General features: G+C 42.6%; 1 protein-coding gene across 1 annotated transcript; it reads left to right on the forward strand.

Moving 5' to 3' along the window:
- The first annotated feature begins 1,129 nt into the window (after positions 1-1,129).
- hs3st3b1b (heparan sulfate (glucosamine) 3-O-sulfotransferase 3B1b) lies at positions 1,130-20,168 on the forward strand. Its single transcript, XM_029456793.1, has 2 exons — positions 1,130-1,969; positions 17,112-20,168. The coding sequence occupies exons 1-2, from the start codon at positions 1,389-1,391 to the stop codon at positions 17,728-17,730; spliced, it is 1,200 nt and encodes a 399-aa protein (XP_029312653.1). The 5' UTR covers positions 1,130-1,388; the 3' UTR covers positions 17,731-20,168.
- Positions 20,169-21,252: the final 1,084 nt, after the last annotated feature.

The raw sequence follows: 21,252 nt of genomic DNA on the forward strand, positions 1-21,252 counted from the left end.
CTTTTCAAGTTTATGAGGAGGCCTTTATGTCACAGATATGGCAATAATAAAACAACAAAGCCGTTAATTAATAGTAATATTAGAATAAGTAAAGATTTGCTGTCCAACCTGTTGAATATGTCACATTTGTTTTAGCAGTGTATTGACATGCTGTTAGTAACTTAATGTTCTTGCGTAAAAACAGGCTGGAGACGTAAAGAAAGTTACTATAATACGTAAAGACTCAATTAAGACACACGCTGAGCGAAAAAAGTGTTTTTAAATGCATTGTAAATAGTTCTTGTTTATAGTTATTTTTCCATAAAGGTCATTCAATAATATAATGTAATTTATTATTGCAATTTCCCTCGGAAAAGTTAAGTTGATCTTACCTTATCGTTTTTTTTATTATTGTTTTAGTTTCTGCGTAATGCGTAATTGTTTAGATTAACGATTAGCACGTATTCAAAATTAATTATCAGTAATTATATCATTAATGATATAATTAAAACTAGCTAACGATCTGTTTGATCTCTCTGTTTAATTCGATGAATAAAAGAGCGTAAACTGTCAATATTTGACCTCTGTATTCATTCTCATTCAGTGTCAGCAGTAAAGTCGACCTCCATAATTTCACAAAGTGTGTGTTAAGATTCAAATGAATCATGTAGTCATGTTGATTTTATTTTTCCTAACGATTTCTCCGATTTTTAAAGCTCTTGATGAAATTGATTTTGAAGTTTATTTTGTTTTTGTTGTATAATAAAAACAAAAACAAAAAACTGGCACAAAAGGGTTGCAAACCAACTCAGATTAAACCTGATGGAAACATTTAAAGTTGTCTGAACTCATTTGAACAATATGGCCGCATACATGAGAAACAAGAGTTAATTGGCTTCTTTGCTCAATAAGAAAGTTTTCCAAACTCTCAGCAGAGTACCGCACACACGCTTCATCTCGCTTCATCTCCATACTGAGGCTCCCACGCGGGCACTGCCCGCGCCCCACTCTCATTGGTCCGCTTCTATCAACAAACGGCTGCATATGTATCCTCCGTGCGTCTATTGGCTGCTGCTGCTGTCACTCTCTGGCACGTCCCTCTATAAGGTCTCGTGCTCCAGCAGCAGATTTAACAAACCTGAGATGAGCCTGGAGCAGCACCGCGGTGCGCCTGTCGCAACTCAACAATCTTCCACATTGTAGCCATAACTATGATTACAAATTCCTCAATGCATTTCCATTCCTGGATCTACCATTCTCTTCGATCATATTTAGATTTTAGTTTTTAATTTGTAAGTTTTATTTATGTTTAGTTTTATGTGTGTAATTTTGCAAGGATTGCCGAGGTGCCACCCGGAGTGAGTTGGGCAATATGCGCCGCTGGGATATGATTTTCAATCGAAAGGCTTATGGAATATAGCCTGGTTTGTCACAGCCTGTATGCCCTCTGGTCTAGCCCCGTGAAGAAGAAACTAATACTGCTCAGCATCATGTTTTTAATCTGGGTATACATGCTGTACTCCTGCGTGGGCTACTGCTCCACCATGCCAAATTTGGTGGTGGACAGTTACCGGGGTAAGGAGACTGTTTCGGCGGTGGGTAAGAGGACAGAGAGCAGCAGGACAGACCTAGTGTCCAGACTGCTGGCCAAGTCGCAGCCGTGGGAGGATATAGAGAGCGACTACGAGGAGCCGTCCATCAGGACCGCTGCGTCCAGAGACCTGCTCGATAACGAGCTGGAGACGGACAGAACCGACGACTGGGACGAGATGCGGGGCGAGCAGCAGAGAGCCCCGGAGCCCAGCGCCATGTCCAGCTTCTCCAACGGCTCCGGGAGCAAGAAGCTGCCGCAGGCGATCATCATCGGGGTGAAGAAAGGAGGGACCCGGGCTCTGCTGGAGTTTCTCCGGGTTCATCCTGACATCAGAGCCGTGGGAGCGGAGCCGCACTTCTTCGACCGCAACTATGACAACGGGCTGGAGTGGTACAGGTAAAACTCATTTGACATTTTGTGATCGGAGTGAATGTGTGCAGAAAACAAAATGTTAATTCTATAATCATTTTAGATTATTTTATTACTCCATAAAATGAGTTATAAGGGGAATTGCTAGGGCAGTGCTGCAAAAACAGTAATGCTGATATTGATCAGTAATAGACAAATATGTGTTTTATAAAATGTATTCTAGTGTTTTGTCGATATACAGAGAATATTAAAGTTCTTTTTATTCATTTCCACAGAAACATTAACACCGTTAGCTGCAGCCAGTAAAGCTAATTAACTGCCAATTGGTTTACCAGGACACTCATTTGGACCTCATAAATGTATACAAAATATATATATATATATATATATATATATATATATATTTTCACTATGGTAATTTTCCAGGAAGTGTATTCCACACTGAACCTATTAAGATAAATGAACACGGGGACAGCACTTTGGTTGTGACTCTTGCTTGGTTTTATGTCCATTTACGCCTCAGGCTGTTGGCTCGTACTTCAATATACCTTAATAATTACATGAGTTATTTTTAGGCTTGACTTCAGACTTCTTTAATGGTGTATTTAATTAGTTTAAAGTATTGACTTGTGTCACATTATGAAGCTGGTGGGGGATTACAGTCAGGCTGGCCTGTTTCTGCGATGTGCAGTGATCTCTATTGGACACAGTGCAACACTGCACCTTCACGGGGACGTGTCTAAAGGCTTTAATGTCGAATTAAAATGTGCAATTAGTTGTTTTTATTGTTTTGCTAACACTATGGTGCGTTTTTATAGATTAAATCAGATTTATTTGTTGCAGGGTTTGGCTTTATAGTACAGTTGTGCTGCTTTAATCTCTCTGTATTGTTACATTTGTTTAAGCGCCACAGACACGTTATAATTATTGCATTGTGGATGATTAACTTGGATTGCACAAATCTGACTGAAGTTCTCAAAACGTTTTTTGACTTCTTAGATTATTTTTGAGATTTAAAAATGGTATGATATTTAATCTAATAGTGTTTACAGAGCTGAAAGCGTTTCTGTGGTTCTGGCCATCAATGCTCCACAGGCCGAACAGTCTACGTTGCAAGAAATCTGCAAGACAAAGTGAGGATCCTTCTTAGAACAAAAGCGCTTAACATCTTCAGAGGCCGACAAACTAACATTATCCTTTTCCTTTACATCACAAAGTGTTCATATAACGAGCTGAGAGTCTGTCGAGCTTAATGACTGCACCTCCAGCTCCTTATTAAAAAGACACAACATAATGAGCGAGTTGTTTTTATAATCTTTCACCAGTTTGTATTTAGTGTTGATTCTATCTGAGTCATTTTAAATTTGGATCAGACTCGTTATTTTTCTGTTTATTTTATCCTCAAATAAACAGGGTTATGGCTGATAAATATCTAAATCAATACATTGATTGTCTATTGGAATTCCACTTAAAATGCGCTAATTGGTTTCTGCCTTTTGCGGACTTTCGTATTGGACACGCTGTAAAGCATGAAGTCTTTTGCCTCTAGTGTTTTATCAAACCTTTATCTGGTGTTAAAATATGGAAAGCTCATCTGACAAATTGATTTAAAAAAGAAAGCTTTTGGATTTCGTGGCTTGAATGACGGGATTTGGTCCGTGCTCGTTAAACATGCAAGACCTCGAAGGGGGCCCCAGCAATGTTCGACATAATGAAAAAGAAGAGCCGAATGGGGAAGTGTTGGCAGCATTCAAAATAAAGACACTGTTCCTTGATTTGTGCAAAGTTTCCTGCTTTTGATAGAAACAGAATAACGTTTAATTTGAGTTTGAATAAAAGCTGTTATTTAATTTCCACAAACCGTATTACCAACTTTTCTATGGAGGGAATTGTAGAAAAGTGAAATCTAATACTTTTTAAGTCATGTAAATAAGTTATGACTCAAGGTTTTCTGTTGAGGTGGAGTGGAAGCATATATTCTGGAGCTAAATCTCATTTTAGTCCATTTTCTTTCCTGGTGGTGCCAAAAACATATCTTAATATGCTCAGTCTGACCCAGAAACACTCAGAGAAATGTTGTATTTTTCACATGGCATTGAAAACAAAACATATTTGTGAACACTTAATATAACAACAGATACTTGTTGTGATATGAGGCTATTCATGCTGCAACAGGATATCCAAACAGTGTCATACAAAACTCTCAAACTGAGTTTTTCAACCGTGAAATCTGTCTTGACATACTTCTATAGAAGAAATGCAGTGCACAATGTAAGTTTGAGGCAAACAGCTGGTGTAGGCAGTCCCTGTAGTGGAGGGAAAAAAAAAAGTTGTATTTCTCGAGGATGGACCGAGAAAAGAAATCGTACTTCACTCGTTGCTAAGCCTTCAAAGTTTCCCATTAGGACCAGATACTGGAGATGACTTGGGAGAGAGCGCTGGAATGTTCCACACAGAGGCAAAATTGCGTGGCATTGAAATATATTCTGTGGGAATATGATCTGATCACGGTGAGGGTCATTTATTGAAGTGTGTGTGTGTGTGTGTGTGTATGCGAGTTGAGCAATTCACCTCTCCTTGTTTGTCCATTTTCACAATCTCTCTGCCGTCCACTTTTGTATCCAGCTTGCACCATCTTTGCCTCCCCCAACGGACGCACATTTAGAAGCTGGAATTCCACCAAGTAAATGCAGCCATAGAGGGAGCAGAAAAGACTCGGAAGTTTCAAAAATGAAAAAGTGCCGATAACAAGTCTTATTGTGGATTTCTGATGTACTTTGACAGTTTTTTATTTGTTCCAAAGACAAACGCATGATTCATGCTTTTGACCGAGGGTCCTTGTATCAGGAGGTACACATTTTCACAGTGAGGTCATGCATGAACTGGCCCCAAGGAACACACACACACACACACACACATACACACACACACACACACACACACACACACACACACACACACACACACACACACACACACACACACACAGCTCAACAGGCCGTTGTGACTGAGTGTGAAAGGGAACGTTGCTTCATTATTTCTCATTTTCTATTTGCACCTGTTCACTGAAAGTCGACTGGTGTTATCTGATAGCGATAAGTAAAACTGTGCTTATCTTTAGCACAAACATTAATGGCAAATTCAATAAGTTAATTCATTAAAAGATTAATAATCCATACACATTATATAATACAGCTCCGGGTCAGTAGTGTACGTTATCTTGTATGTTTTTAAATGTGCTACTACGTCATTTGTGGCATTAAAAGTTACAAAGTAAGCTGTTTTTTTGCACTTTTCAAAACAAGAAACATGGTGCATAAAAGGCAGAGAAGAGACATTATCAAAACAAGGAGACAAAGTCTTAAAAATACAAACATAAAATTGGGAAAAAGCCAATGAAGAAATTCCAGACTTTCAAAAATGTGCAATGATTTTGCTTCTTCGTAACTTTTTAGGAGGTTGTCCCAAACAGCAAAAGCACAATCACCTTAGGTTTTAGTTTAGCAGTTGTATGTATGATTATCAGTCTTATATATTTATTTCTATATTTTAGTTTGAAAGGTTATGTCCCTTTTAACAAACTGTGACCCAGATAGTTTAAAGTTGACTCTTTCCACGCTCTCTTAAAGGAGGGGTATTTTATTTACTCCTAACTCTTGTTGACTGCGGCCCTCATCTCGCCCTGTCAGCTTGTGGTGCATGTCGCTCTCTTCATATTTAATTTAGCCTTATTGGCTATGAAGGGCTTTGATATATAATTACTGTACTGTGGTTTTGCTGTCGTGTCGCGGGCTCTGGTCTTATAGCTCGCTGTCAAGCCCCGGCACTGTTGCTCCTCCCTCAGAGTTGCTTTAGCATTAAACAAGCAGCTCGGGACATGTTGGAGAGAGCGTAGTCGTGCAGTTTACGGCCATATGGTGTTGTGTTTGCATCAGAAATGGTCATTTATTGCAATCTTTTAGAGTTAAATGTTGTGAACTGTTCCGTCATAATAATGCAATATATGACTTGGAGCCCACACACTGAACTAAATAATCTTCAGTCCTTGTGTGATGTGGTTTGTGATCAAAGGTTAGGCTTCAGTCGCTGTCGAGAGACTGCTGGGATCGAGCCGGGGCCGTCCCAAGCAGGATGTCCCCCTGGTCAACCTTTGTATCTGGTCTGTGATAAAACACCGTGGAGGTAAACAGAGTTACAAAGCAGCGTCAGTAAAAGCTACTTATAATGCCACACACACAAAAAAGCACAAGTGGTGCATTGTTGAAAAGGAGGCTCACGTTCCGCTATCAGACTTTGGGTTTCTTGCGGAAGTCTGCGCTGTTTGAAAGGCGTAATCTAAAAAAGGCCGGTCCACCCCCACTGGCGGTTGTTGAGCCCGGAGTCAGACCACAGCTCCTGGCTGTGTCAGGGACAGTTCTGGATGGGTGCACGTCCTTTTATCTGCTCACCACAGGGGTGCTACTATTTCCATGTAGGTGACCCATCCACTCTCTGTTGCCACTGACCTCGCCCTCCTTCCTTCCTCTCAATGGCCGAAAGAGGCCACCTGCTTCTATAGAGCCTCAGTGAAGGGCATCAAATCTTCACTTTGCACAAAACATCTAGAGCTCATGTTTGCATACATTGGATGTTATGGAGAAAGCCAATAGAAAAGTGTTGTATACGCTGCATTGTTGTGACAGGCTCAGCTGTGAAGCCACAAATAATTTTCACCTCCAGTCACAAGAGAATGAAAACACTCAGACAGCGGACAGAAATGTCAGCATGGCCCGGCTCCTCTGGGATGGCCAGTATTGATCGGTCAGGCCTGATTGGAGGTAATGTGTAGAGATGGGTTAAGGGACTTTGACTGGGGTCAGACCCACGTCTGCTTGCTGACAGGGTCTGTGTGTTGACCATCTGCAGGGCTAAAGAAAGCTGCTGGATCCTACAAGCCCCACTGGGGATTTCATAGCTGTTCCTTGCAGAAAACAATGGCAGCAGAGCTTTAAGCCTCCTGCGTTACGTAAACGGAGGAGGATGTTTTGTTTGGTTTTAAAACTCCGTATTTGACAGAATCAATGAGCACTGAAACTTTGAGTGGCTCTGATCCAGCTACAGTTCTAGAGAAGACAAAGATGAATTTAGATGATTAGATAATTTGGCGCTCTGATTGTTTCCTGATTCCTGGAACTCCACGGCTCCTCGGGGAGGGAGCGCCCGGCCAACCAACCGTACAGCTGACAGCAGGTTCACATCCTCTGCTCAAATCCTCTCCACATAAAAAAACATGCAGTTTGAAACTGTGCCTCTGTGTTGGCTAAACTTCCACATTGTGTTCCCAAATGAGTGGGTTATTTGTTAATAGTACCCTCCCTTTCCCCCCTCAGAACCTCCCCGTTCCTCCCCCTAAACATCATCCTCCAATCCCTCCCTTATGAACTGCTTTTCTCCATTCTCCAGCTGTGCACTTGCTCTGCTGCAAGTGTCGCATGTCATGCTTGGTTCGTCCAATCCTGGGCGGGGCTCGTTGCAGGCCTTGCTGACCAAGTGTGGAGGGACGGAGGCCTCTGCTCCCCACCGCCTAAGCTGGCATGGCTCATGTGAGAATGGAGAGTGACCGGGGGGTGGAGAAACAGAGAAAAGGCAGCTTTCAACCCTAAATTACAAGCGGTTAATTGTGAAAGGGGAGACCTGTGGAGAGGGGAGTGGCAGCACTGCACTGTGGTGGCCCGCCTGCCCCCACTCCACCTCCGCCTTCTGATGGTGTCCAGTGAGCACTACCCACACAAGACCAGTGAAGACAATATGGCCGCCAGAGACAGGAACCTCCTGCTAGAGCTGAGGATAAAAGCCACAGAGAGGAACTCACTGTTTAACATTCACACTCCTGAATTCACACGCTTGATGCAAACAGAAAAACACATTTTTAAGAAAGTGTGGAGTATTGTGCTCATTCACTCTGGAAGAAGACTCATGCGGCTGCTGCTACAGAAAGTATTTACTTTTCTATGCGATTTTGACGTCAACAACAATGAAAAATACTCATAAAGAAGTGGAATTGGAGGAGAAAGGAAGCGTACAAACCCTCCCTCTGTGCTACGTGTGAATTAGGCCCTGTTTAACAAGGTGATAATTTGGCTGTTGTTGCACATGTCGGAACAGAAACAGACATCCATCCTCCAGAGTTATTGCTGTTAAATAAACACTCATTTAGAGCATTAAAATGTTTGCCTGGAGGCTGGGAGAAACAACTACTCTAATTTGGATTTGATAACCATTTGCTGTTAAAGATTATTCAGAGAACTCCTCACTGCTTTCCAAAGAACAGAAAAAGTAGCTGAGGAGAAGGTGTGCGAAGAGGAGAAAGTGATGACTGTAAAGCTTCACTTGTCCCAGGTATTAAGTCCCAGAGGTAGCCATTAGGGTGCTGGAGAGTGTGCCTGCCTCTGGGAAGAAAGGACACACGCACACACACAGAAAGAGAGAGGGCGGCTAAGGTCTCCTGAGGTTTCCATTAGCCTGGCAGGAAAAGAGCAGAGCTCATTAGAAGCCCCGAGTTGTCTCTCTGCACCAGGGCTGCTCGACACTCGTCACTCTCTCCATTTAAGATGTACTCCCAGAGCTGTTGGGCTCTCTCACGAGCTGTAAGAACACTTCAGCTCAACTCCAAGACAACCTGGCCAAACTCAACCCAACTTCCAATTATTTTGCACCACAAGTAGTTTTTCTCTCGCTTGTTTAACTAATCTAAATCAGAAGGCAGTCCTGGAAAGTGCACACTGTGTCTTTTGGAGGCAGCAAGACTACAACACCGCTATCAAGTTTTTATTTTACAAAAACAACAAAAGGGGCAGGATATCCAAAAACGTGACGAAGGATTGGAGGGAAATTTGGTCAAAAGTGAAGTTGTGGCTTTAGGAACAAGCGGGGTGTCTGTGTGGATTATTTCTCCTTCTATCTTTTAGCAGGTTCTCTTAACGTTTCCAAGTATGGAGCCTATTGAGCATATTATATCTGCCGATTTCTCATAACCGACTGTACTTACTCAAACAGAAGAAATCTGGCCCACACGTACCCTATGATTTGTATCTCTGTGCGTATGCTTAACATTTTCAATATTTCAAATAAGATATTTGGAGGATTGTATATTATTGGCACAAGAAAGCGAGTGCTTTATAATTCTGGAAAAAGCGAAGTGGATATCTTGTGAAAAAAAAATAAAAACTTGATTTAGCTGATGAAAACAAACATCCTCTGAAGTCTTCTGGCCCAACGGCTGACATCTAGTATTAAGATAGCATTTCTCAAATATCTCCTCCTATTTATTTGACTTTACTCCCCTCACAAAACAGCTTCCTGGCACCGAGTTAGAGCAGATCCTGTTTCACTTCTAACCAAGAGGCTTATTGATAGAGATACAGCGAAGGGGTGACAACATTTGTCATCATGCTCCACAACCGCTTCTTGAATGAAATAATGAAACCTTGAAACTGAGCTACGATGTCTGCTTTTGGCAGCACTTCATATTAGAAATAGTTAAAACGGTGCCTGATGTTCTTAACAGTAATTATCTTGTCTTCGGGGTCCTCTGAGATATTGTAGGAGACAACATCTAGGCTCAAATCCAAAGAAAACTGACGGATTGCCTGAGGATTTTTTTCTTTCTCCATCTCTGAAGGGAGCAGGTTAATTGTCGTGACTGGTGCTATCGTTACTCAATTTAACTAATTATACGTTAGCTGGGGAGGCAGGCTGTCTTCAGGAATTTGTAAACCATTAACCTGCAATAACAGCTGCACTGTAAGGAAGCAAAAATAATAGTCCAAACGCACAGGAAGATGGTTTTCTGCTCACTGAGTGACATTCAGTGGAGAGGAAATCCCCTCTTTCTCGCACACACACTTTGTAGTTCACCTGTCTTCAAAAAGGGTCTGCTGGCAGTTACGGATGACAGCCAATTCAAACAGGATGCAAAGCAGTTTGCTCGCTCCCTCTTTTTCTCGGTGTGTGTGTGTGACTCTGTGAGTCTAGGGAGTGGGGGTGGTGGCATGTATGTTCTTCTCGAGTCTGTTTCATCTTTTATTCATCTTTGCTGCAGCTAGATCAAGGAGTCATGTGCCTCTTGGTGCATGTCAAGTGTCAGGAAATCAGTCAGAATGGCTGATTCTGCCTGCACACCCACGCAACAACACCCAGAAATGCACGCACACACACACACACACACGCAAGCTGAGTCTTCACCTGCAGCCCTTCATTGTTTTCCCTGTTGTTTTTTTATTCTTTCACGGTTCATCTGTTTATTTTCGAACAAGCTGTCATCCAGTCGCACCCTGGTCTTGATGGAGCTGTGGAATGTGTGGCTAGCTTCGGGCTAACACCTTCCGCAAACACCCAGGGCAAACACACTGATTAGTGGGGATTACTAGCGCTAAACAAATCCTGGGTAATAATGCCAAGTGGTGGATTTCAAAGAGTGCGTGTGAGTGTGTCTGCTGGCGAGAGTTTGCGTTTTTTCTGCCGTTGAGGCACATACAATGAGCAGCCGGATCGCTGCTGCAGTCTGGTGACTCATCTCGTATCGCATGTCAAACAAAGTGGTGAGATGTTGTGTTAAGTGTTACCAAAACGATGGGATCTTTCACCTCTCTTAAGCCAGAAAAATTAAGCTTTTTTTGGGGGGAACGTCTTTAAAGGCATGCAGACAAAAACGCTTCTGCAAGCATGCTTTTGCACATAAGAGGAAGGGAGGAGGTATTTCTACTTTCGCCCCTCTCCCTTTCACCAACTCCTCTGTTTTATTTATACCACACGGTGGGCTCCTCTGCTTCACTGCAGGGTTATTAACACTCGGTAATTCCATGCAGCCGATGTGGTTCCAGGCTTGAAAAACCCTTATGGCTCCACACATTACTGTATTGCTCTCCAAAAGGTGCCAAATAGCAACAAATATACTTAAACAGATTTTCCGAGTGGGGAAAATGCTAGTTACGTATTGAATTGAATAATATGTGCCTGTCACGCCTGTGCGATGCTGCCCATCACAAGGCGACCACAATGGTAAAAGAGTAGAATGTCTCAGCCTCACTGAAATATTTTCAGGATGTAACAGTGGGGGGTATCTGAAGTTGTGGCTGGGGGTAATATGCTGTTGGGGTGTGTGACCCCATGTAGTCCAGGACATTATATGAGGTGGTTAGTTCTCTATTTATTTATTCTACTTCACTAGTGTCTGATGTTGACTCCAAAACCAAGCTGGGTATGAGCCCGAAACCATGGATGGTCTGTGACCGCGAGGCCCGACTCCCCTTCTCTCCCTCTTTCTGTCTTTTCCTCCCTCCTTGACTCACATTCCCTCTGTCATTCACGCTCCCTCTCCTACACACTCTTTTACACACAGACGGGCTGCAAGAGACACTACGATAAAAAATGCTCCACTCTTGGGCGAAGCATGACTCCCTGATTCCAGTGAAAAATGATGGATGGAAGGGTTGCGTCGGTCGGGTTAACTGCTTTGTTTACATGTAGGGTCAGTGGATTCCCAGGCTTCTCTGACATAGTGCAACTTCTTGGTGGAGTTAAAGGGTCTGGGAGCTGCATTTATCAACCAGATCAGGACTCCAGCACAGAGTTTGGGTGTCAAAGTGTCACTGAGCAAGAAACATGATGAAGGCTCCTACCAGTTTGCACTCATTATATTGTTATGGAAAAGCTTAAAATGGTAGCCGCATTATTATACTTTGACCTTGGATCCTGTTGCGCACTCCCTTAGACTCCCTTCCTTCCCTCTTGTTATTAGAAGTGTTCTAATTACTGCGAAACCAAAGCCTGTATGTGTGTTTTTATTCTTCCTCTTGTCAATCTTGTCAATTATCTTGCAACCCCTCAGATTTATCTTTCTCGACACTCAAAGTTGGGAACCATTGGTCAAGGCCACCATATGTAACTTTTTGATTTTTAGATCTTTAGAATAGGACGATCTTCCCTAATCCCTAATTGTAAGGACGTAACCATTATCACATATGTATCAGAAATGCAAAGAAAGAAAAACCAAAGAACAGTGGCCCCAACAACATTCCCAGTAATCTGGAGGAGGAATTTAGATTTAAAACTACTCTCCTCCATAAAACCACCCCACCCCATGCAGGCCCCCCACCACCCAGGTCTGAGTGTTTGATACTAGGCCAGCCTGCATTATTAATCCTTTTAGCAGACAGATGATTCAGAGGGGCTTCCACTCAGCCACCTTGCTGAGTTTCCAGTGACATCATTATTCAGTGAAGCCTGTTCATTTGAAACCTCAGGCTCGGGAGAAGCACTGACCGTTGACTCTGATCAGGTTGATGAAACTGAAGAGTCACTCAGAGTTTATCATGCGGGTATTAAGTTACAAGCAGGTGTGAAAGACATATGTCGATGGAGACTTGCTCAACAGCAAGTGCAAAGGTATATTCATATTTTTTGGTTCACAAAATCAGAGAAATATAAGACACAGAATGCCTTCAGCATATGCTCACGCAAGGTCTCACTTTTAAGCAGAGATCTCTGGCTTTTCTCAACCAGCAAGTGAACTGTCAAAAAGCTCTAAGTGGCCACATACTAACACCTGCACTGCACTTCAAGTGCTTGAAAGAGAGACCAGATGAAGCTTCTGTACTTACAGCCGGAGCTCTTCCCCCTCTCTGCGTCGGAGTGTCCCGGGCCGCCATAAACCATCTTCTCTATTCTTTTATTTTACAGCCAAAGCCATGCTCTGTGGTTAAATATAATGTCAGACTCCAGGCACGGTGGAGTATATTTCAAAAAGTCTGGCTTCCGTATGTGCCTAAATGCTACTTTGAAAATATTCTGCGAGCCAGCAGAGTTGTGCATGCCTGCCTCCCTCTGTAGTACCCATAGTGTGTGTGTGTGTGTGTGTGTGTGTGTGTGTGTGTGTGTGTGTATATATATATATATATGTGTGTTACATAAACATGTTGCTCTCTCTCAGTTCCCTTTCATAGCATGTAGGCTTTTCCTACTGTTGGCTTTAAAAGGCAGTGTTAGTAAGGAACACTGCTTTTATTTACTAGTGACTCATCCATGAATTCATACAATAAACTTTCCATATCTGCATGTATCATCTATCATCATTTACAGTGTTTCTAACAAGGAAAAAAATCACATTTTGTTTGAATTTGCATGTTACGTTACACTCAGATGCTTGTCCCAGAGGTTGAAACAATCAAATTTATAACACTGAATGAACAAGTGGTGCTCAGGATCCTCATCGTCCATTGAGGAATAAAGATGTTTCTTTGTATTTCCTGAAATGCTTGTACGTCTACCACCACATTGGTTCATGTGAAGGGCTCGGGTAAGAGGCCTTTAGAAAAGAAAGGGAGCCTTTCAGTGCTTCTTCCCTCATTTCCTCCCTCTCCATCTTCTCACTTGTGAAGTGTCACTTTGCTATCGGACCTCGAGGCCCTGATTGTCAGAGGTCGGGGGAACCTCTGGGATCAATGGAAAAGAGAGCGGGGTGAAGAGTGGAGACTGTGGAGTGTAAAGAAAACTCAGGATTTCAGCACGTAGAAATGCATTATTGATGCAAATGTAAGCCTGATTTCCTGAAAGTAGCTGATTTGTTCTTATTTCAGTTAATTCAGACAAGCTAATTCAGCCTCTACTTAGAGCACTGTTCAGTGTATGCTGTTGTTTTGGATGGTGTTACCTCCCATGAGGAGATACGAGTCGCTCCAGGGTCTTCAAGTCATAGAAACCAAACATCCTGAGGCCATAGGAGTAAAGCCGCACCATCCCTTCGCTGGTGGATACAAAGTGCCCTCTGATTTGTCTGTATTCAAATAAACAAACCCTAATTTGAGATTCAAATGCTTTCAACATCCAGACATGTGAGACAATTGAAAACCTTTTGTATTGAACAGAAAATCGACAGATACACGCCAAAGAGCTTTTTCCCTTTTGTCTTTGAGCAAACTAGTCATTTTGTCAGGGATGCTGTGTCACAGACAGCTCGGTGGCAGCCCGTTATCATCAAATCAAACATGACAGGAGGGAGGCAGCAGAAGCATCAGACAGAAATAACCCTTTTCCTGCCTGCCGTTTATCTCCACCGGGATGAGGGCTCTTTAAAACGCAGGCCAAAGGGCCACTCCGCCGTCCCCTGTTTGATGCTGTCATGTGACAAGGGCTTCTGCTTTGTGTCTTATCGCTGTTTTTGGCATGTGTTTTAACTTGGAAATATTCTCAATGGACAAAGGTGCAGAGAGGCAAGGAGGAAAAGTTAGTTATTTACAGGTTTTACTATTACTATTTCCCATGGTAGACAGTAGAAGTCTGTGAAGTCCTTGGTATCCATGGGGGACAGGGTGATGTTTGCAGGGCAATTTTGGCACACGTTCCACTTAAGAGCTCTCCAAAAGGCTTCTCTCACTCGAGGTTGAGAAGGAGGGAGAAGTGATCCACTCAGCCCACGATAAGCACCCCTCCCTCCCTCCTTCTCCTCTATCTGCCTCCTCTCTACCCAGCCCCCATCCCCGCCCCTCTGCCCTGACCACTGGCCTGCTCACCCCTGCGCTCACGGACAATGGCTCACTTTCAAAGAAAAGCAGGAAAAAAGAGGAGCCCGTTGTCACAGAATTGCCTGTTTGCTGACGGAATCTTTAAAAGCAGCACCTCATAAATCAAAAAGGAGCATAATGGGCATTGTTTCTCCAAGAGCTACTTGTCCCACTAAAATTCCCCTTCTCTCTTCTCTTTATCTCTTCCTGCCTTTTTTTTTTGGCTCTTTGGCAGAGAGAGCGGACAAAGTCAGAGGTGGAGTTTTTTTACTAGGGGGGTCTCTGCTTGCGGAATTGGCGCTTTTTAGGGGATTCCTAACCACTTTCTTTCTCCGTCGCTGTCCAACCATCTCCTTTATTTATGCTCCTCCAACCCCCAACACTTTTATTTTTTTTTAAATCCCTGAGCTAGGCTCAGCATAATCTATCACTATGCACATTGTAACTCAGGCCTCCTCCCTATCTCCATTCCGCATTGTCATGTTGAAATCGGATTAGATGGGAAGCCATTTGCCTCTTCTGTGTCGTCTCTGGACTCTTTTTTTATGTTAGCACAAGGAATGACAAAAAGCTTGCAGGCAGTATCACCATTGTGCATCGAGAGAATGACGAGTAGCGCGTAGTTTTAGTCGAGAACGTTTGGTATATATTCCTTGAAGACATTCAAAAGGTGCAGTTTTAAGTTGTGGCAGAGAATTATTATGTGTGCTGATAGTGGGATGTTTGTATTTATCTCCAGGATTGCTGGACTTGTCATGCTCTTGCATGGTATGATATCTGCCTGTCATCACACAAGATTGGTCACACACACACACACACACACTTTACTGTTTTTTTAGTAATAAAACTAAAAGAGCTGGGCTGACGTTACACTCCCAGTATGTTTATTTATTATCCCAGTGTGGCTGTAAATGAGCTTTTGCAAACAGCTTTGCTTTCCTCCTCGTCTACTCCATTTACCCCTCCGATGTGTCAGCAATCAAGAAAATATTATCATAATTAGATCACTGGCACTGCGTTAGGATTACACAAATCTGCCAACACCATTTCCACAAGGCATTTTATGGGTTACCTGACGTTACCCTGGATATTTTCTCCCTTCCCTCTTTCGTGCACACAAATATGTGCATAGATGGAGAGCTGATGTTCCATGAATTAGCCATGAGCTGGATGGACGTGAACTAGATTCCAGCTTTTAGAGTATATTTCTGAGGAACAGCTGAAGCTCTGGGGAAGAATCGAGTGTTACAGACTTCTGAGTGTACGGTATGTGTCCAACATTGTAGTTACGACGTCTTTTACCTTTCTCTGTGTGGAAGTACTCTGTGTAGGGTTACAGAGACTTTGAATGGGATGGACTACAATAGTACTGTCTACACAATGGTGTATCAGTGCCCTAGCCTTAACAACAAAAGGGAGGCTCAGGGTACAACAGGCTAACAGGAGTCTTATCTGCGAGAGCGTGTTCACCCTGATAAGTGCCCTCGGTTATCTCGTGCTTTTGTTTTTTCCTCTTTCGAGAGCTTCTTTGCTGTTTTTGGTTGTCTCTGTGTCCCTTTAGTTTTTTACTTGCGGGATTCTTTTTTATATGACTCTTTTCAGTCAATAATCCGAACCCCTCCCATCCAGCCAGCACCAGAAACACATTTGATCCAGCGTACATCAAACATAGTTTTCTCCTTGGTGCGAGGGCCAAACAGGGAAAGGTGATCCCCGTCCCAATGTCAGTCAAACCGCTCTTATCGCCTCTACCATAATCTAGACATTGCGGTTGGCCACCAACTGTGCAACCTAATGCTGAGAGAGCAGAGCGCATTCACTTTTCCATCAAAACCAGTTGTTCCCAAGTACCTCTTGATTCTATGTCTGCATGTAACATATCTGTGGAAAGCCCATTATGCAGCCCTCACCCAAAACTAAACCCACTCTTGTCAAAAAAACAGATTCCCTTTCTGAAACAAGCCTCATCATCTTTCAGCACTCAGCACAGATTTAGTTTTTTTGCTGGTTGGATTAGGGTGGGGCACGACTATGCCTGAGTCAGCAAGCCGGATTGAGAGTGTTTCTTTGCCTCCAATGGTATAAAGAGGGAGGGTGAATTTTAATTAAGTTTGGCCACTTTGCAACATTACATCCAGCAGTGAGGTTTAAGGAAAAAAAGAGCTCAGGGTAGACACATCAGATAATGGAATTCAGATGTGTTGTAAGCTGATTTATAAAGAACACATTGTAAGGCTAATCACAATGACAATGATTAAGGGGTAACAGAGCAGGTTAGCTGCAGAAATAATCAGGAGGATTGAGGAGTGGGAAAAACAGCTCTAAATCCCTAATATGGAGAAATTTGGGTCATGTTTAGACATTTCTGTAAATGTTTCCCTGTGTTTGTTTATGTAGTAAATAAGAGTTCTCTGTTCTCTGTCAGAAGTGAGATATCTTATGAGTGAGCATGTTGATGTTGGAGAGCTGCCTGCACTAATAGGTTTTCGAGCCCTATAATAAGGCTAAACAGGCTCAGTGAGTCATTGATTACAGAACACAGTACACTCCATCAACTTGATTACATTATGCAAGACTTTGCTCCACCTTACCCTTCTCCTAACCTCCTCTTTGTGTCTATTTATCTGCAGGGAGCTGATGCCCAAGACCCTAGAGGGCCAGATCACTATGGAGAAAACCCCCAGCTACTTTGTGACCAGAGAGGCTCCTGCCAGGATATCCGCCATGTCCCGGGACACCAAGCTAATCGTGGTGGTGAGGGACCCCGTCACCAGGGCTATCTCGGACTACACACAGACTCTGTCCAAGAAGCCTGACATTCCCTCTTTCGAGAGCCTCACCTTCAAAAACAGGACTACGGGGCTCATCGACACCTCATGGAGCGCCATCCAGATCGGCATCTACGCCAAGCACCTGGACAACTGGCTGCAGTACTTCCCCATGGAGCAGATCCTGTTTGTGAGCGGCGAGCGTCTGATCAGCGACCCGGCCGGAGAGCTGGGCCGCGTGCAGGACTTCCTGGGGCTCAAGAGGATCATCACAGACAAACACTTTTACTTCAACCAGACCAAGGGTTTCCCGTGCCTCAAGAAGGCAGAGGGCAGCAGCAAGCCCCACTGCCTGGGCAAAACCAAAGGGCGGACCCATCCCAACATTGACCCTGAGGTGGTGCAGAGGCTACGGGACTTCTACAGGCCCTTCAACATGAAGTTCTACCAGATGACGGGACATAACTTTGGTTGGGATTGATGTGAAAATCATGAAAGACATTTTATTTTGGACAAGTTTTTTTTCCCCCTCTGTAATTCAATGGCAAGATGTGGAGATATTGCTATATATATGTAAAATGTACAGAAATCTATTTTATAATAATTTATTTTTATTTCTAAGCAATTAATTCACTAAGCTGCCTAACCATATTTGTACATAACATCTGGCCCACATGTTGTTTTTAACATTCCTCATTTTAATTTTGAATTCTCCTGCTTCTCCCTTGTGGTCCTGTTAACTCAGCGGATTTATCGATGCTTCGTGATGCAGATAATCAGCGATGACTGAAGTAGAAATTAGGGTGGAAAATGTAAAAGCACCATATTACGGGTACAGAGCGCTCACAGAGAAGTGGAGAACACCTATTCATGTGCAGCCTCATTTATACATGCATCATAACTTTACCCTCATCCTTTCAGACCCCGTCATTCTGAGTTAATTCTTCTGTTTCACTGCAACACAGACCTTCCAGTTAAGTTTTCTACTTTCCAAATTTTCCTGCATCGGCCTAAGCTGCAGATCTTATGTCCCTTTCCACTCAATAACAGTTAGATCAATAGGCCTAATTGATCCTCATTGTGTCACTCATGCTTAAAGCATACAGCTGCCCTTTCATTCTCAGTGCTCCTGCTGCCTGCTCTAATGAATGACCCATCCATCAAACGTTAAATCCTATCCCGGACCACATAAGGGCCCATGTTAACATTATGCTAATCGGGTAAAGGTAACTGGCAGATCGATCGAGCCTCCGCTTTCCAACTCCCCATTAGAAGCAGTGTTGGCTGAGAGCCAGGCTCTTGCCCTATCCACTCAGTTCAAAGGTCATGCAAAGTCTCAATCAAATTTCCTTGAGAGGCATTTGATTTGTTGAGGAGAGCGGAGCCGGAGCACCAAGGGTCAGGGGGAGTGTGTGCCTTGTTTTCACTGTAAGATGAATACAAATCTTTGCGTGAGGTTGCAGAGGCATATCTGTCAGGAATCCAGCATAAAGATAGAACAGATGACAGGCAAATAACAACTCGGCTTTGCCTCACTGAAATAGCGCTTCTTCAAAAAGAAGTCCACCAGGCCCCATCTGAGATTGCAGACTAAAGAGATCAAAGGAAGAGGAAAGGTTTTTGTGGAGCACTCTCAGCACAGCAAGAATTGCCTCAGGCGGGGGGGTTCAGTATCTAACCTGTCGTCATAAAACCTCATGTGCCATCGTCCATGGCCTATATACTTTATGCCTTATTCACTCTCATCATCCTCACACGTCTCACAATCTCAACTCTCTACTTGTTGCCAAAAAAAATAACCCCTTTGGGTTGATATCACATTTCACACAGCTTGAGTTGCTATCTCTGCTTTTTCCCTGCATCGCTTCTCTGTTTTTGTCTTTCTACTTGAATTTTTGATATGCAAGAGGGAGAAAATACGTGGTTATCATTCTTTGATGTGCTGCCCCACCTCTTTGCAGCGGATGGTACATGCTATTATAAGGGCATAGGGAGGAGGCCGTGCTCTGCTACGTTATGCTGTGCTACGCTATGCATGCTCATTATGAAAATGCTGGGATAATGGGAAGGGATCCAGAGGAGGGCTTCATGTGTTTAAACAGGGCCCAGACTGAATGTACACAACCTGTCCTCACACTATAAAACCCTGAAATAAATTTTAAAGGTCAGATTGTCACTCAGTTTTAGTGAAAAGTTACATTTGATTATCCCTTTTTCTTTTTGAAGTTAAGCAAATGTTGTGCCTCTTTAACTTTCCAATCCAACATAGTTAGCCTGCTCCTGTCATTAAGACAGGGAATGGTCAAGCCTCAAACCAATGGTTGGTAGCAGGAGACATTGAGTCTTGTAGTCCTTTACTTTCACTCTGCCTGAGCGATGCTTCTCCTAGTGAGAATTCCTGTGTAGAAAGCAAGCCCCCCCCCTTCTCTCCTTAGTGCAATTTTGAATATAAAAAAGCATTTATGATGACCTCTCTCAGCAAGCTGTCACATTCTGAAAGGAAAGTCTGATATTTTCCCTGTAATTGATGGAGAACTGCATTTGAATTCCGGTCAGGTTCATGTAACTGAGGGAATATCTGAAACAAAAAAACAACAACAACAAATTGCACTCATGGATTTACTCCATGTTGCTGCATCGGTTATGGTTGAGTTTTATTCAACCTGTTTTGAAATCTAAAAATGTTAAAAAATGTTTGTCTTACCCACATATAATATGTATTTAGTCTAGCAGATCTGTATGTACAAAAATGAAAAAGACATGTAAATCAAGTATTTTTTGTGGTATGTACATCAAAGGAATTAATTTTACACAATGCAAAAGCAAAATGGAACAGATGTTTCTAGATGATTAAATACTGAACATTCAAAATATTTCTTTGTATGAAGAAATAAATAAAAAAGTATATATTTTACCAAATCCTCTTGTGGCTATCTTTTATTTCCCGGATTCTCTGGTGGAGTTTTTTTTTTTTAATGATTACTACCTTTTAAGGGCATGATGACTAAAGTTGGAATTCATTTAATCTCTCATAAAAGCTGTGAAATAAAGTGTACTAGCAGAACCAGGCATTAACTGTACTTTAGATGGGTTAGGAAAATGATTTAAGTCATTCTTAGTTTTGGCACATTGAGCTGCTCGATGACTCATCAACTGAGGAGAAATCCACAATTCAAGTGTGTCCGTTTTCTTTCTTACTAAGAAACACTACTTGGGAATGTGCAGCATTAGAGGGTTGGTTTGCCCAAATTATACCAAAAAATAATAAACTACAGACCTTCTTGCAATGGGATCACACCAGCCGCAACGGCAAATCTGAAGTTGGGGGGGGGGGGGGGGGCAATCCTAACTTCCCCCCCAACTTCAGGCACCACAGCTATATTCAAATTCAACCTTCATTTGGATCTAAACCTGTAAAGTTTCGTGACTGCACACAGTGCACAGTTGTGACACTATTGCGGTGACTCCAGGAACACATTTTGCCATAAAAACACAGACACACACTCACAAGGTAAAAACAATACCAGCGTTTACACTACTTTATAATTGGAGGAAAATCTAATTACATTTTGAATGAGTGGCCAAGGCTTTGAAAAAATAAAGAACCATCAACATCCATTTTCAGAGTAAATGCCCTGGTTGTATTACTGTTTTCAATTAAAGAAAGAATCCCTATAAAACGTTCAATTCATGTTCTCTGGGTCATGTTAGAGTAATGGGGACAGGACTGGTTTGGGAAATCAATGCTTTGATCACCACAAACAAAATTGTACTCACCTGTAAATCCAGGCAAATATATTTGTATAGCACATTCCAACAACAAGGCAAATCAAAAGTATGTAGCCTGTGAGGAAAAGACAGATATCCTCAAACCTTGGTAAATGTAACCATGACTATCCTCTACATTTCTGGACACCAGAAAGTGAAAAGATATGTTTTGTGGTTTGGGTGAACTAACCCTTTAATTGAGCGCACTTCAAGACGTGACATGATTCTTGTTAGT

The sequence above is a fragment of the Cottoperca gobio genome, chromosome 19 (genome assembly GCF_900634415.1).
Source record: "Cottoperca gobio chromosome 19, fCotGob3.1, whole genome shotgun sequence".
Classification (NCBI taxonomy): Eukaryota; Metazoa; Chordata; class Actinopteri; order Perciformes; family Bovichtidae; genus Cottoperca; species Cottoperca gobio.